Below are 14,586 nucleotides of genomic sequence, written 5' to 3'. Positions count from 1 at the left end.
TTATGTAAATGACTGTTACATTAACCCCTTATGTGTGTTAATGTTTCAATGCAGAGATGCATTTTTAAAAAAATCTAAATTAACCTCACTGTTTAGCTAAACTTCACGTAGTTTAGGTTCCGCCCCCCCCAAAAGCTGCGTTCTTTTCAACCGACGCCGAACTCCGTTAACAAAACCAACGATTTAAAATGTTCTCGCTTGTCAACAACGCTTCGTACCATAAAACGCTTCTTTCGAGTCTGTAAACGTGTTAGCTGCGTTCACTGCTTATTTCGGTATAGATTTGAATCGTACTGGAAAATAGATTTTACTAAAAATAACCCACTCGCAGAATCAAAACATCAGGTTATAACCAGTGGACAACAAAAGGTACATTTTTGTTTAAATAAATCGCTACTTCGTTGATATGGCCAATCCAGTTGAAGCCGAATTCAACAAGATACCATGTTTATTTGTATCATTTGTAAAGTAGGCTATATCCTATAATGCGTGTGTGGTTGCTCAGAAAAAGTTATAATATTTGAATGAAATTTGGCGACATAACTCTCTTAGAACTGGGAGAGAATTAAACAGTTGATCAAAAGGCTATTTTGAATATAATATATAAATGTTGCCTAAATTGCTTCAAGATAACTTTACACCATCTACTTTGATCAGAGCATGAAATTAATAAAGAAACCAATGATGGAAAATAAGGCAAAGAAAAGTTTAGCCTGGCTTCCAGGTGGTACAAGGATGTGGACTACCACCCCTCTGACCCAGTATGAACCACCAGTTTAAAATGACACTTGTGTGCCACCTAGTGTTATGTAGATCCCAATTTCATTTTGACTCATTGTAGAAAGAGTGTTTTAATCAATGTAAATCAATAAAAATAAAAATCAAGGCTAGATCTTAGTTACAATTATGATTATTCAAAAAGACACCAGTCTGCTACCTTTGAAAAGCTACATATGTTATGACTTCACAGTCCTAAATTCAGATAAAACTGAAAATTGAATACCACCAGGAACCGGTTTTATCAAATTTAACAGTAACTTTTGCAACTGTGTGGTTTCTCGTGGTTTGCACAGTCAAGAATCTTAAACACAATCTCTAAATTCACTGCAAATATCCTGCACCCAACCATCTCACCATCTCATCATTTTGCTTGGATGTTCTGGAGACATAGCCTGTTCTTCATATGTATGTGAATGTATATTACTATGTTGATGAACTTAATTCATGATAAAGATGTAAAAAAAAAAAAACACAAACAAACAAAAAAAACACACATCAATATATTTCAGAGATTTTTTTATTTCTCACTAATATAATTAGGAAGTTCAGCAACTGGCTCGTCTTCTCCAGCTCTAAAAACACAAGCAAATTTCAAATTAGTTTTTCTTTTTTATAAGGAAACTATTGTGTTGGGCAAAATCATCCCCTACTTACAAATCTCTTCTTGTATCTCCATAATCATCTCAACACGGGCCTTTTAGAGGAAGCGAGACTGGGGCCGAGCAGTCAACTGCCGCAGCAGGCGGAGCACCTCATTTTGGTTCTCAATGATCGAGTCCAGTTTTTGGATCACGTTTCCCTGGTTGTCTGAGGAGGAAGGGATTTTTTAACAAAAAGCTTAATTACAAAACTACACGTCAAAGTAAAAGCAGAGGTAGAAAATTCAAAATTAGACAAGATAAATAAATCAATAAATAAACTTAAGAAGTATCATGAATAGGGGCATAATGGTTTTGGTGACTCACCTCCTCCACTGGGTTTATTATCAGTCGGATTTGCAGCTGGGGGAGCAAAAGCATAGAATATAACATTACAAGGTGAAGATAAAAAGAAAAATGGTCCCCACCATGTAAATCACTGAATTTTAATATGACTAAGATTAAGGTAAGGTTAGGTCAAGGTCAGGGTTTATGTACTATAAATGGTGGTTAAGGTTGTTAATGAATGAAAGCCAATGTCCCCATTAACAATTAAAACAAGTTTTTTAAAAGACAGTTTTACCTGGACGGAGAGCATCCTCCAGATTTAATCCAGAGTCATCTTGGAACGATAAATATAAATACACAAAGTTTAACTTTATTGTCAACATATAAAATATTAATCAAAACCTAAATTGTCACATATATATTTCAAGAAATTAGCAAGTGGAACTTTTGTAGACTTACTTCCTCCAGCAGGTTTGGAAGGTTTGGGATCTATGGATTGGGAAACAGCAGTTAACTTGAAGAAATTCAGATTCAAAGACACATACAGACTTTATTCACAATAACGTATTATTCTTATATATGTCTTCTTATAAATAACTACTATGCTTGTTGTATCATCACTCCTGGACACTGTTTAGTGTGAAAAATATAATTTACAGATCTGTTGATTTGATTTAAAATATGGATGGATTACTGAATGGGCCTACTGGACACAGGCCCAGAGCCCCCCAGGCTGCCTGCAAATGATCCCAGGCAGTGGTGCAGAAGGACCAAAATTAGACACTGAACAAAAAGAAATGCAAAACAACACAAAAAAGAGAGAAATACAAAACTGCAAAGAAAATCAAAAAGAACCACGAGGAAACCTAAAATGATGACAGAGAGACTCAAAACAATCATGAACAGATACACTGAGACTACAGATGCAAAACTCCAAACAGCTACAAGAAGACAGACTGACTGCAAAAAGAATCAAAAGGTCCACAGTGAGACACACAAAGACAACAAAAAGCCTCCTAACAACAAATACACTCAAAGCAACCACAGACTCAAATCAGTCTCAAAGAGAATGAAAACAACTACGAAGAGACATGAAATTACAACAGAGAGATTCAAAACGACAGTAGACTCAAAACAACCACAAACAGATTCAAAAAAACTCAAAGAAAAACAATTACAAGGAGACACAAAAAGTGACTTAAAACAACCACAAATAGTTTGGAGCCTTAAATTCTTAAATTCCTACTAAAACATTTGAATTTTGTTTGTAGTGTAGACTTACCTCCTCCAATGGACTTGGGTCTCCCAGAGGAGCCTCCTAAAAAATCTCACTTGCCTAGCTTTTTTAGTCATTGTGCATTAAAAGAATAGTTTGACATTTGAACACTGTTCATTCTCTTGCAGGAAAGTAGTAAAGATTAATGTCGGTTTTTGCTTTTGTGCTTCAACTTAAGTAGGATTTTGAATGTTTTTTTTATTGGTACTTTTACTTAGGTAAAGTGATGGTACCTGTTCCATCACTGGCTCTGTTATTATTCATATACATTTTATTTTTGTATTATTTTCTTTTTAGTTGAGTCATAGATAAACACAAATCTGTTGTTTTTTTGTCTAAAATATAGTTTTATTAGCATTAGCATCCCAGCAGCTTACACAGCCTTAAATTTTAACAGAAATATTATCAAATGTTAATATCCACTGAAGTCACTCACCGCTGCCACGAATAGCATCCAACACACTAAATCCTGTATGACAAAAACATGAAAATCCATTACAAAACAATGGTCGTTAAAGCTAAACTCTCTGTACCAGTACTTAGTTTCACAAAGAGATTAAGATGAAAGGGCGTATGGAGATTTGTGGTTGTTTTTGGAATTTAAAATATAATTTTAAACTCATCCTGAGACCACTTAAACATTTCGGTCTGCTGAGGTTCTCTCTTTTTAAAACATTCTTGAACATTAAGGATTCACGTCTATTGATTCTTTTAAAATATAACATCCATCCATTATCTTTACCCTCTTATTCCTAACCAGGGTCACAGGGATCTGCTGGAGCCTATCCCAGCTCTCTTTGAGTGGCAGGGGTACACCCTGGACAGGTCAACAGTCCATCACAGGGCCATATAGAGACGAACAACCATACAATCTGTGCGTACACTGTGCTGGGTTTCAAATCAGGAACCTTCTTGCTGTGAGGCAACAGTGCTAACCACTAAACCACCGTGCTGCCCAGCCTACATCACTTTGAAGCAAATTTAGAGAGGTAGAGCTTTTTCTCGCTTAAAACAACAAACAGGATGTCAAAGTTGTTTTTAGTCGAAGTCCAGTACAGACGACAAACATCTTAACAAACTTATTAGACCACCACCACCCACCCAGACCTAAATGACAAAAACATTTTTAGATTTAAAAAGGTTTTTGACAGGTTTTGACTGGTGGTCTAATAAATTCGTTAAGCATTGTGTAATAATTGGGTGGCGGCAGAAATGGGGCAATGCCGAGATTAGTCCGGACATCTGATCCTCTGTCAATATCCACCTAGAAAAAACAAACACTGCATGACTTTGGTTGATTCCAGAGTAGATACTCCACTAATGTTCTAAAGTGCTTTCAACATTGTTGTGTCCGGCACATCTTACAGCATAATCACAAAAAAAAAAAAAAAAAATCCTATCTTTCTCAAACAGGAGACAGGAGCTCCCCTTGACTTTAGAGATCATTACCTCCTGCATCACCTCGCAAATTTTTGTAAATTTTAACTGCAAAATCCACAGTTTATTAAAATTAAAATACACATCTTTATAAAGTTACGCTTAAATAACTGTGTTTCTAAAAATGTTAGCATTTGTGTTCCAACTGGTTAAATTTGAATGATCTGACTTTAAAGATTAATACTTTATTAAAAATTAATATAAATATGATACAGTGAATTGTGTACTGTTGAAATATAGTCATCTTACCTTTTACTGTTCCAGTTCCAATCACCAGAAGCAGAAAGAAAGCGATTCTCAACCCAAACTCCATGATGACTACACCTTTAAATGCCTCCAAAATTGAAAAATCAGTAGCAGTGCAGCAGTCGTTCTGTAACCGCTCCAGTCCTGGCTCCTTACTTTTAAAGTATGGCGTGGGTGTGCCAGTCTGAGACAGGCTTTATATCAGGTATATTGCAGAAAAAAAAAAAAAAATTGTTTTGAACCTGACAAAAAACAGGTTAGTTTAAAACAAATACTCATGACAGAGTACTTAGTGGTGAGGATGATTCATGGTCCTCAGTAAATATTGCTTCTTGCCATTAACAAAACAAGAAACCTCCCTGTCTGTGTTGTATGGAAATTAATAGCAACAGTTTTGTGTTTGCATTAATTATCCCATCTCCATCATCTATACTCACTTATTCCTAATTAGGGTCACAGGGATCTGCTGGAGCCTATCCCAGCTTTCTTTGGGTGAAAGGCAGGGGTACACCCTGGACAGGTCAACAGTCCATCACAGGGCCACATAGAGACAAACAACCACACAATGCACTGTGCCGGGTTTCAAACCAGGAAGGACCATTTTCACTTAGGGGTGTACTCACGTTTGTTGCCAGCGGTTTAGACATTAATGGCTGTGTGTTGAGTTATTTTGAGGGGACAGCAAATTTATACTGTTATACAAGCTGTACACTCACTACTTTACATTGTAGCAAAGTGTCATTTCTTCAGTGTTGTCACATGAAAAGATATAATAAATTATTTACAAAAATGTGAGGGGTGTACTCACTTCTGTGAGATACTGTAGATGTTAGTTTGTCCACATATCATTGTTCCACATAACAGTTCTCCTTCCCTTGGTCTGATTGAACTCTGGTAGCTGTCCCGTTCCATGCTGACACCTCACTACTTTTGGATCGTTGATGCAGATTCCATATGGTTTGAGTTTATCATATGAATATATGTAGCCATGTACTCAGCCTGAATGCATTATAGATGCATCAGCTTGTATATAAAGGAAAACGGAACTTTTTTTTTTTTATATTCAGAAAAACAACTTGATCTCGTAAAAAACAGATATTTTTCTTTAGACCATAAAAACTGAGATGTTTTTTTTTTTCTCATGTGAAGGCAATATGCTTCTGTAATTTTGAGTAGGAAATTCCAGAAAAATTCCCAACAGCGCTTCAACACTGTATTCATTACAACACGAGGCCACGTCTTAATAACTGTGCAAATTAAAAGGCGTGTGTGAGCCTGTGGATTTTCCCAAAGAGGTTTTCCCTCGACTAGATGAGCATATTTATTAGGCTCTAGCTTTAGCCTCTACAACAGTTACTGTACAAATTTTATTTTATTTTTTTGACATCTTTCTTGAAGTTCCCGGACCCGGACAGATTATCCCGTGCAGGTTCAGACCCGGACGTATTTATTTGAAGCACAGTCGGACGCAGAAGGATGTGGCTGATGTCAGTACTGGTGCCGCTCGTCAGACTGTATTTGTGTGGCATGAAAGTGCTTCTTTATCAGCTGTTCAACAGATCTTTTACGCTACCAGGTCAGGTCGAGTAATATTTCCCATATTTTCCTTCCCACATTTAGTATTTTATATACAAAAACAAATAATTTCAGTGTGATGTGTGCTGTTTGTATGCCGGATTCCGTTGGAAAAAACACCAATTTGTAATAAAACGCAATCTAAAGGGAAAATACAGTAGCAGATAAAAATGTAACATGACACATTTCTAGTGTCAGAGTCTGCCGCTCAGTTCGGCGTACGTGTTAGAATTAAACGGGTGGATTTCACGATGTAGCCCATACACTTCCACCAAAACTAATGACAGGTTATAACGTCAATCTGATCTGAAAAATGCGATCCGGTATCAAACTGAACGACCACTGAAATTAATGGAAAACAAATTAGTCAAGGTAAATAGAAACAATCGAGGTACAGTTAAATAGGGGATATTCTTAATGGAGTTTGGTGAATCTGCCAATATGGGTTCAAGATATGTCACTGATCTATTTATCCAGCTATGATGACAGTTAATGGTGTTATCAGTAACAACATCAGTAAATTGCAGACATGAAAATGGGTAAAAATACTATTACAAAAATAGGCTATTTTCTGATCCTGACATCATGAAACACTGAAAATGTGTTATAGGCTTTAAGCTTATTTTTAGGCTATATTTGTTGACATTTACTCAAATTTTCCCCAGTAAATGTATCCCGAATTAGCCATTACCAGCTCCTGCCTGCGGTGTACTCAATGATGTACAGCACTATAGCCGTGTTGCTTTGATAATGGATGAAAACTTAAAAACATGAAGATTTTCAGGCAAGTTCTGCATTCTCTCTCTATCCCCCCCCCGTTTAATTTATTAAGTGTATTTTCAGATTCTGGGTTGCCGATAAAGGGCATCCTCAAGCTGAAGTATGTCAGTGTCATGCCTGTGCATCCACAACTGACTTAAGATAAATACACCTCAATCTCATCGAACAGCTAAAGCCCTTCATTGCGTTTTGATTCTTCCTGATGTGATTTTTCCCACTTAAATTTAAATCTATATGCCCAAAGAAAAATATGTAAATTAAAGCATGTGACGATAGAGTGAGAAATCCCTAATTAGGAGTAACACTTTTAAAACAAAGGGCTGATTGTTTCTTCGGATGGTGAAATAAATTTGAACCCCTTTAATCTTGCATAGAATGTAGGCTATTCAGCAGGCATTAGGGGGATTTTCTAAAATCTTGTTATTTACATGGACTTTCCTACACCATGACCAAATAAAAGACTGGATATAGCCTGTTATGAATCAGGGACCACATTGATCTGGCATCAAACATTAGAATACATTAGAAAAAGCAGTCTCTAAAAAATATTTTGTCACATGTACCATATAACAATATATATTTATATTATGATATAAATTATTGAAAAGTTTCTAAATCTTATGTTCTACTAATTAATTACTCCTATTATATAATTACTACTGTTTTCATCCATCTTTATAAACATCCTTAAATCTTTATTTCACTGTTCTTGTTAGGTGCTCAGTTAGTGAAGGCATCCAAGTGGATCGCTTTGCAAAGGAGCCAATGGAGGGTAAAAGTTCAGGACCTTCATGCTCTGGTCTCAATCTGGTCGCACACCCGCGAGCCAAGAGCAAAGTCTGGAAGTACTTTGGCTTTGACACCGATGCGGACGGCTGCATATTGCACTGGAAACGGATCTACTGCCGCGTATGTATGAGTCAGATTGCTTACTCTGGAAACACTTCCAATCTGTCGTACCACCTGGAAAAGAACCACCCTGTAGAGTTCAGTGAGTTTGTGAAGAGCAACACAGATCAGATGCGTGAGGCGTTCGCCACAGCGTTCTCCAGGATAAAGACGGAACCTTCGGGTCCTCATTGCGCGCAACACTATCAGGACGCAAACTTAAAGCAAAACTTGGACTATGAAAACAGACGACACAATGACCTGACAGTAGCTATCATCAACTTCATCTTTGAGGGGCTGTACCCTGTATCTATTGTAGAAGAGCCTACCTTTAAGACTTTAATGAGTACTGTCGATCCTGGGTACTCTCCACCCAGCAAAAGCGAGCTGGCGTTTAAAGTGGTACCCCAGATATATTGCCGCACTCGAGACATGGTCTTTAGTGAGCTGGCTGGGGTTGTGAACTGTGGTATTACTACAGATCTCTGGCAAAGCCATACCCAGAAAAGGACATATATTTCACTCTCTGCGCATTCAGTTAACTACAACAGTACAACTGGTTTCTCTATGACCAACAAGTGCCTTAAAACGTTTGAAGTACAAGAGGACAACATGGCTGAAAATATCACCAGAGCGATGTATGAAACGTTTGTTGAATGGGGCATAACTCACAAAATCAGCGGTGCCACCACAAACGGTTCAGTGGATATTGTCAAAGCATGCTCGCTCCTGGACCTGTCAGTGGAAATGCCTTGCCTCGGACACACCATCAATCGCGCGATGGACGAAACCTTCCAGCTGCCACAAGTCGACTGCTTTTTAGAGCGTTGCCGCAAACTCGTCGATCACTTCAGGGAACCTGCGACGTATCTCCTGAGAGAAAAACAGAAACGGCATGGCCTCGCTCAGTGTGCGCTTGTTATAGACAGGGGTAGGTTTTGGTTGGCAACATTGGCGATGTTACAAAGACTGAAAGAGCAACAGGTTGCCGTAACGGCAGCACTTACAGACAGTACCAGCAGCCATCATTTCAGCTTTAATGGCCCTGACTGGACTTTATTGGAGGGTTTGATTGAAGTCCTAAAACCTTTTAAAGATGTGGCAAACATGATTACTTCGTGCAGGTATCCAACAATTAGCATGGTGAGGCCTGTCCTTCATATGTTGTTAAACACCACCCTTAAGGTCAAGGAAGGGGACCTCAAAGAGATAAGCATGACCAAAGAGATCATCTTCAAGGTTTTATCAAGCAGCTACTCGCAGAATTTGCAACTATCACAAGAGATCCCAATGTTCCTCAACATCGCTACATTCCTGGATCCCCGGTACAAGAAGTTGCCTTTCTTGTCCACTCAGGAACGCTCCAAAGTTGAGAGCAACGTCATTGAGGAAGTGAAAGCAATCCTCGAGAAGCAGATTTCAGAGCGATCGGGTCTCAGTGATTTCTCTGTGGTGTCTGATGAGCCACCTAGCAAAAAACAGGCCCCTCTAAGAGAAACCTCAGCAAGCTGTGCAACCCAAGAGAACCCATTGGCTGCAATATTTTACCAGTCCGATGCAGACCAGAGCCAGGAGGAGCTCCATGCTCAGGTGGTCGAGGAGCTGAGCAACTACAAGTCACAGAGAGTTCTGGGGCTGAATGAGGACCCTTTATTGTGGTGGTCGAGTCATGCAGCATTGTTCCCCACCCTCCCCAAGGTGTTGCAGAAGTACTGGTGCGTTCCTGCCACGAGTGTACCTTGTCACCGGCTGTTTAGCTCTTCTGGGACTGTCCTGTGTGGGAAGAGGAACCACATAGCTCCGGCTCTAGTAGATCAGCAGGTCTTCCTGTATGAAAACTTGCGAAACTACTACGAATCGGAACCGTGTGAGGATGATTTGGACAATGTTTGGGAAAGAAACTGTAGTCTGGGTCAGCCTCCTGAATGACTGTGCTAAAACTTGCATACTGGGTCCAGTTTACCGTTGAAGCATCAATAATATAATATCCGCAGTAAATCTATATAAACAGTGTGTCTGTGTGTTGTCTTTTGTTTATTTATTTGTTTTGATTGGAAAATATTTGATTAACATTCTGGGTATTTCAGTATTAGGAGTAAATAAAATTTATAAATGTTTTTCTCTGCAAAAATATGGTACATCTAAAACATAACGTAAAAGAAATTGGTGAAATCAGTTTGTTTTTTATTATATTTTCCAGACTGGTTCGTGATGAGTAATGCAATGTGATTGCAATTCTAGGTCTATCACAGCGGCAACAGATGCAGTTTTATCAATTGAGCCTTTATTGTAGACTAGACTTTCCGGATGTAACATAATCCACAGTCCCATTTTTTTTTTTTGTTCTGGCCATTGTGGCGACAAAGTCCACAACTGATTGCAGAATAGTAGACTCTGAACTGTGTGATTGGATCCATTGAGTTGTTGGGTCAAATATTAATGTGATCTTCTAATCTCTCACCTTCCTGTCTGCATAGTCAGGAACTAGACTCAATGACCTGGCTTCGATGGTACGACTTAGCAATGATAATCTGACACCTGGAAATGAAAGGTTGCTATGTTCTCACGAGGTGCCCTTTCTCCTCCACACAGTCTTACCCCAGCAAAATGGAAAAGTTGCCGTTGTGACGGGGGGTACCAGAGGAATGGGGTTTGAGACGGCGAGACACCTGGCAGGCCTTGGAATGCATGTTGTCATAGGTAGGCTGCTGTCCAATCATGGGCTTGAGACTTTAACCTGCTAATTTGAAATTGATAGAGACGCCAGGTGAGTGTAGGCAGTAGGACTAGAGTGAAAGTGGATTTTCTACCAAGCTTTTGTGATCTCCATCCCCAGCTGGGAACGAGAGAGAGGAAGGCATAGCGGCCATCAGGAAGATCCACGAAGAAGGCAACGGGGGAAAAGGTAATCAGCCTGTCCTCCACTTAGACATGTTCTAGCCAAAACGTAGTAGGAACAATGCCACATAGCTTGATGACTTTTTTTTTAAAGGAATGAAATACAAACTTCTCGCAGATATTTTTGCGATGTGTTTTAATTTCCTTTTTATTCCATTTAAATTGATTGGACTGGCATTTCTGTTCACAGCTGAGTTTCTCTACATGGACCTAACTTCTCTGAAATCGGTGCGACAGTTCGTTCAGACGTTCAAAGATAGGGGTCTTCCTCTCCATGTTCTGGTGAACAACGGTAGGCTGTATTGCATTTTTAAAAAGTCAAACTGTTTGTCCATCACACTGAGTGATTTTGTCGTTCAGCTGGGACCATGCTGGTTCCTGAGAGACAGACCGAAGATGGCTTTGAGTTCCACTTTGGCTTAAACTACCTGAGCCACTTTCTGCTGACTAACCTGCTGCTGGACGTGCTGAAGAAGTCAGGACGACAGGGCTGCTGCTCCAGAATCGTCAACGTGGCCTCAGCTACACACTATGTGGGAGTCCTGGACCTGAAAGACTTAAACAGGAGGTTAGCAGAACAAGGAGAAGCAGAATATGTCCCAGGGAAGGGCCCCAGTCAGGCCTCTTAAACCCATTCCAACCTGCCCAATCTTTTCTCTGTCTCCAGGATCTGCTACAGTTCCCATGGGGCCTACTCCCAAAGCAAACTGGCCCTTGTTCTCTTCACCTACTACCTGCAGGAGCAGCTAACTGGTGGTGGTTTCCCTGTGACCGTCAATGCTGTGGACCCTGGCATGGTGGACACAGCCCTGTATGATAACCTGTGGAGCCTTGCACAGACCCTGAAGAAACCTGTGGCAAAACTGCTGTTCAGGGTACAGTTTTATTAACATGACTTGTTCTGTGGGTTGTTTTTTTTTGGAGGGGGGTCACATTTTTAACAAAAGGTAGAAACAGCTTCACAATAAACAGGCAGGGTAGTAAATATCAGACAAACAGCAGTTATGAAAACCAAGGGGATACAAAGTGTTACTATTAATAGTATTAATTAATTCAACATTGTTGAACCTTCTCTGTGTTGGGGGCCCAGTTCAACGAAACACCATTATTGAGAAGGTGCCCACCTGATCCCTGCAGACTTACCTGCACCCTCACACTTCATTAAGCTCAATAAAAGTCCCTCTTGTCTTTGAACTATGACCTGACAGTCCTTTACTTCTTGTGTGCCCTTTCTTAGACTCCAGCAGAGGGAGCATCCACAACCATCTACGCTGCAGCTTCCTCAGAGATGGAAGGGGCGGGTGGGTTTTACCTGTACAACGGCCAGAAGACGCAGTCCTCCGACTTCTCCTATGACTCTCAGCTGCAAGCCGAGCTGTGGAGCAAGAGCTGCAAGCTTGTGGGCGTTTGAGTGGCCTGGCACTCAAAAATATATGTACCATACCTCAAAATATATGTACCATTGTAACATGACTCTAACACCTTCGGATTACACACAAGAAACCAAAATGCCTTAGTGCCTTTTAAGTCTACAAATGATTTGTATTGATATTTGATATCCTGGCACTGTCTCCATGTATGTTTCTATATTTACATTATCATCTAATGTGATAGATGATAAATTGTATAAATTTTTATATTTCTATGCCAAAAAGAATTCAACACTGACTTTCCTGTCTCTAATTGTATAAAGATTCTATATCTAATTCTAGATCTTACAGATACAGTTTTGAAGAGGTTTCCCATTTGGGTACTGTAAGCTCAGTCATGATTGGTTACATTTATAAATCAACTTAGACCAATCAGCAGCCCCCAAATCTGCTGGATGTGATAAAAAGATTTACCAGTTATCATCAGCCAGATGACCTAGACTGACCTTTGTCCTCTGTAGTATTGACAGTATTGTATTGTACAAAAGTATTACTGTGAATGATGCCTTTCCCCTGTCTTTAATTTATAGCCATGTTTATTTAGTCTGTTTAAGTGTATTAAGAAATCCCACCAATGGCAAAAACATGTCGATCATTAATAAACTGCCTGACTGATATTGACTGACTGATATACGAATCCGACCCCCAAACGTCAACGATTGATGTTTTATTTAATCAGAGAACAAGCATCAAACATACAAACCATTATAATGACCTAGATAACTCTAACCCTGCCCTTAAAAAAAAAACAATTATGTGCAAATACAAGTCAAATAATGGTTTGGTAAAAGTGCAAAAGTGTAATTTAAAAAAAAAAAGGCTCCAAAGTTGAATACAAATTTTTAAAATTTGATACATAGATAATATGACAAGAAGGAATGTTCAGTAAGTTATAGAAATATTCTGTCTTTAAATGTAACACTTTTTATATGAATCCTTTACATTTAATGTAAAAATCAACTTGCTAGCACTCTCTGCTGGACAAACTCTGTAATGGAAACAGTACTTTGACCTCAATCATAGCATAGCTTTAATTTTTATGATTTACATTAAGCAGTGTATGTAAGAAATGTATATATGTACAAATATATTATGGTGTGCCAGGTATGAATTTATTTGTGAGAAAATTGGATGGAAGATTGAGTGGATAAAACTGGAATAAAAGTGTGACTAAATACGTAGAATAAAAATGTAACTATATTGACAAAGTGTGACACTATAGAGTAAAATTTGAATGTGTAGAATAAAGTGAAAATATGGAATAGAAATATGAATTTATGGAATAAAAGTATTACTATATGGAATAATGTCTGAATATGTGAAATGAAGTGAAAATACACTACTCACAAAAGGTTAGGGATATTCGACTTTCAGGTGAAATTTATGGAAAATGTAAAAAGTATTATTAAGTAAGTAGTATTATTAAAAGTATTATTATTATTATTATTATTATTATTATTATTATTAAAGTACTATATCATGAAAGTAGGGCATTGAAATAGAAGTATGCAATGGTAATTTCTTCATCTCAAACAATTTTTTGAAACAAAATCTAACAACAGTGGTGGGTATACCACAACAAAAAATGTCAATGTCTCAATAACTTGTCAATTGTTAGGTGTCGTCTTGGTCTCATGATGTCAAAATGTGAACAGCATGATGAAGAGGACTGTTTAAATATGAACTGTCATTGAACCAGAATATTTAGTGGTCAATGGTCATGGATAAAGTCAAATATCCCTAACTTTTTGTGAGTAGTGTATATGGAATAAAAATGTGACTACGTAAAAAGTGAATATGTGGAATAAAGTGAGAATATATGGAATAAAATGTGACTGTATGGAATAAAAGTGTGACTATATGAAATTAAGTGTCATTATGTGGAATAAAGTGAGACCATCTGGAATAATGTCTGAATATGTAGAATAAAGTGAAGATATGGAATAAAAATGTGAATATATGGAATAAAAGTATATCTACATGGAATAAAGTGTAAATATGTGAAATAAATTAAGACCATGTAGAATAATGTCTGAATATGTGGAATGAAGTGACAATATGTGGAATAAAAATGTGACTATGAAAAAAGTGAATATGTGGAATAAAGTGAGAATATATGGAATAAAATGTGACTGTATGGAATAAAAGTGTCACTATATGGAATAAACTGTAAATATGTGGAATAAAGTGAGACCATGTGGAATGAAGTCAAAATTATATGGAATAAATATGTGACTATATGAAATAAAAGTGACTATGGAATAAAGTCTGAATATGTGAAATGTTTGAAATGTGCAATAAAGTAAAAATCTGTGGAATAAAGTCTAACTGGAATAAATTGAAAGTATAT

General features: G+C 38.0%; 2 protein-coding genes across 4 annotated transcripts; both read left to right on the top strand.

Moving 5' to 3' along the window:
- Window positions 1–216: 216 nt before the first annotated feature.
- On the top strand, window positions 217–9,921 carry LOC113127439 (zinc finger BED domain-containing protein 1-like). The gene is made up of 2 exons (XM_026302012.1): window positions 217–369; window positions 7,737–9,921. The coding sequence occupies exon 2, from the start codon at window positions 7,786–7,788 to the stop codon at window positions 9,835–9,837; it is 2,052 nt and encodes a 683-aa protein (XP_026157797.1). The 5' UTR covers window positions 217–369; window positions 7,737–7,785; the 3' UTR covers window positions 9,838–9,921.
- On the top strand, window positions 6,060–12,853 carry dhrsx (dehydrogenase/reductase (SDR family) X-linked). 3 transcript variants are annotated; one of them, XM_026302013.1, is made up of 7 exons: window positions 6,060–6,241; window positions 10,501–10,608; window positions 10,745–10,813; window positions 10,997–11,098; window positions 11,167–11,374; window positions 11,474–11,681; window positions 12,044–12,853. In XM_026302013.1, exons 1-7 carry the CDS (start codon window positions 6,142–6,144, stop codon window positions 12,215–12,217), a joined length of 969 nt encoding a protein of 322 aa, XP_026157798.1. In that variant the 5' UTR covers window positions 6,060–6,141; the 3' UTR covers window positions 12,218–12,853. The 3 variants fall into 3 exon arrangements, with proteins under 3 accessions (XP_026157798.1, XP_026157799.1, XP_026157800.1); XM_026302014.1 differs by lacking the exon at window positions 6,060–6,241 and adding an exon at window positions 7,808–7,929; XM_026302015.1 differs by lacking the exon at window positions 6,060–6,241 and adding an exon at window positions 10,326–10,418.
- The last annotated feature ends 1,733 nt before the right edge of the window (window positions 12,854–14,586 follow it).

This window comes from Mastacembelus armatus, chromosome 2, assembly GCF_900324485.2.
Source record: "Mastacembelus armatus chromosome 2, fMasArm1.2, whole genome shotgun sequence".
Taxonomy (NCBI): Eukaryota; Metazoa; Chordata; class Actinopteri; order Synbranchiformes; family Mastacembelidae; genus Mastacembelus; species Mastacembelus armatus.
The sequence above is the reverse complement of the archived record's forward strand: the minus strand, read 5'-3'. Positions and strand labels throughout refer to the sequence as shown.

Bases quoted from the DNA above. Each gene is read 5' to 3' on its own strand.
- dhrsx (XM_026302013.1), top strand. From the start codon at position 6,142: ATGTGGCTGATGTCAGTACTGGTGCCGCTCGTCAGACTGTATTTGTGT. The intron at 10,609-10,744 runs GTAGGCTGCTGT...CTCCATCCCCAG, and splicing joins TGGAATGCATGTTGTCATAG to CTGGGAACGAGAGAGAGGAA. The intron at 10,814-10,996 runs GTAATCAGCCTG...TTCTGTTCACAG, and splicing joins AGAAGGCAACGGGGGAAAAG to CTGAGTTTCTCTACATGGAC.
- LOC113127439 (XM_026302012.1), top strand. From the start codon at position 7,786: ATGGAGGGTAAAAGTTCAGGACCTTCATGCTCTGGTCTCAATCTGGTC.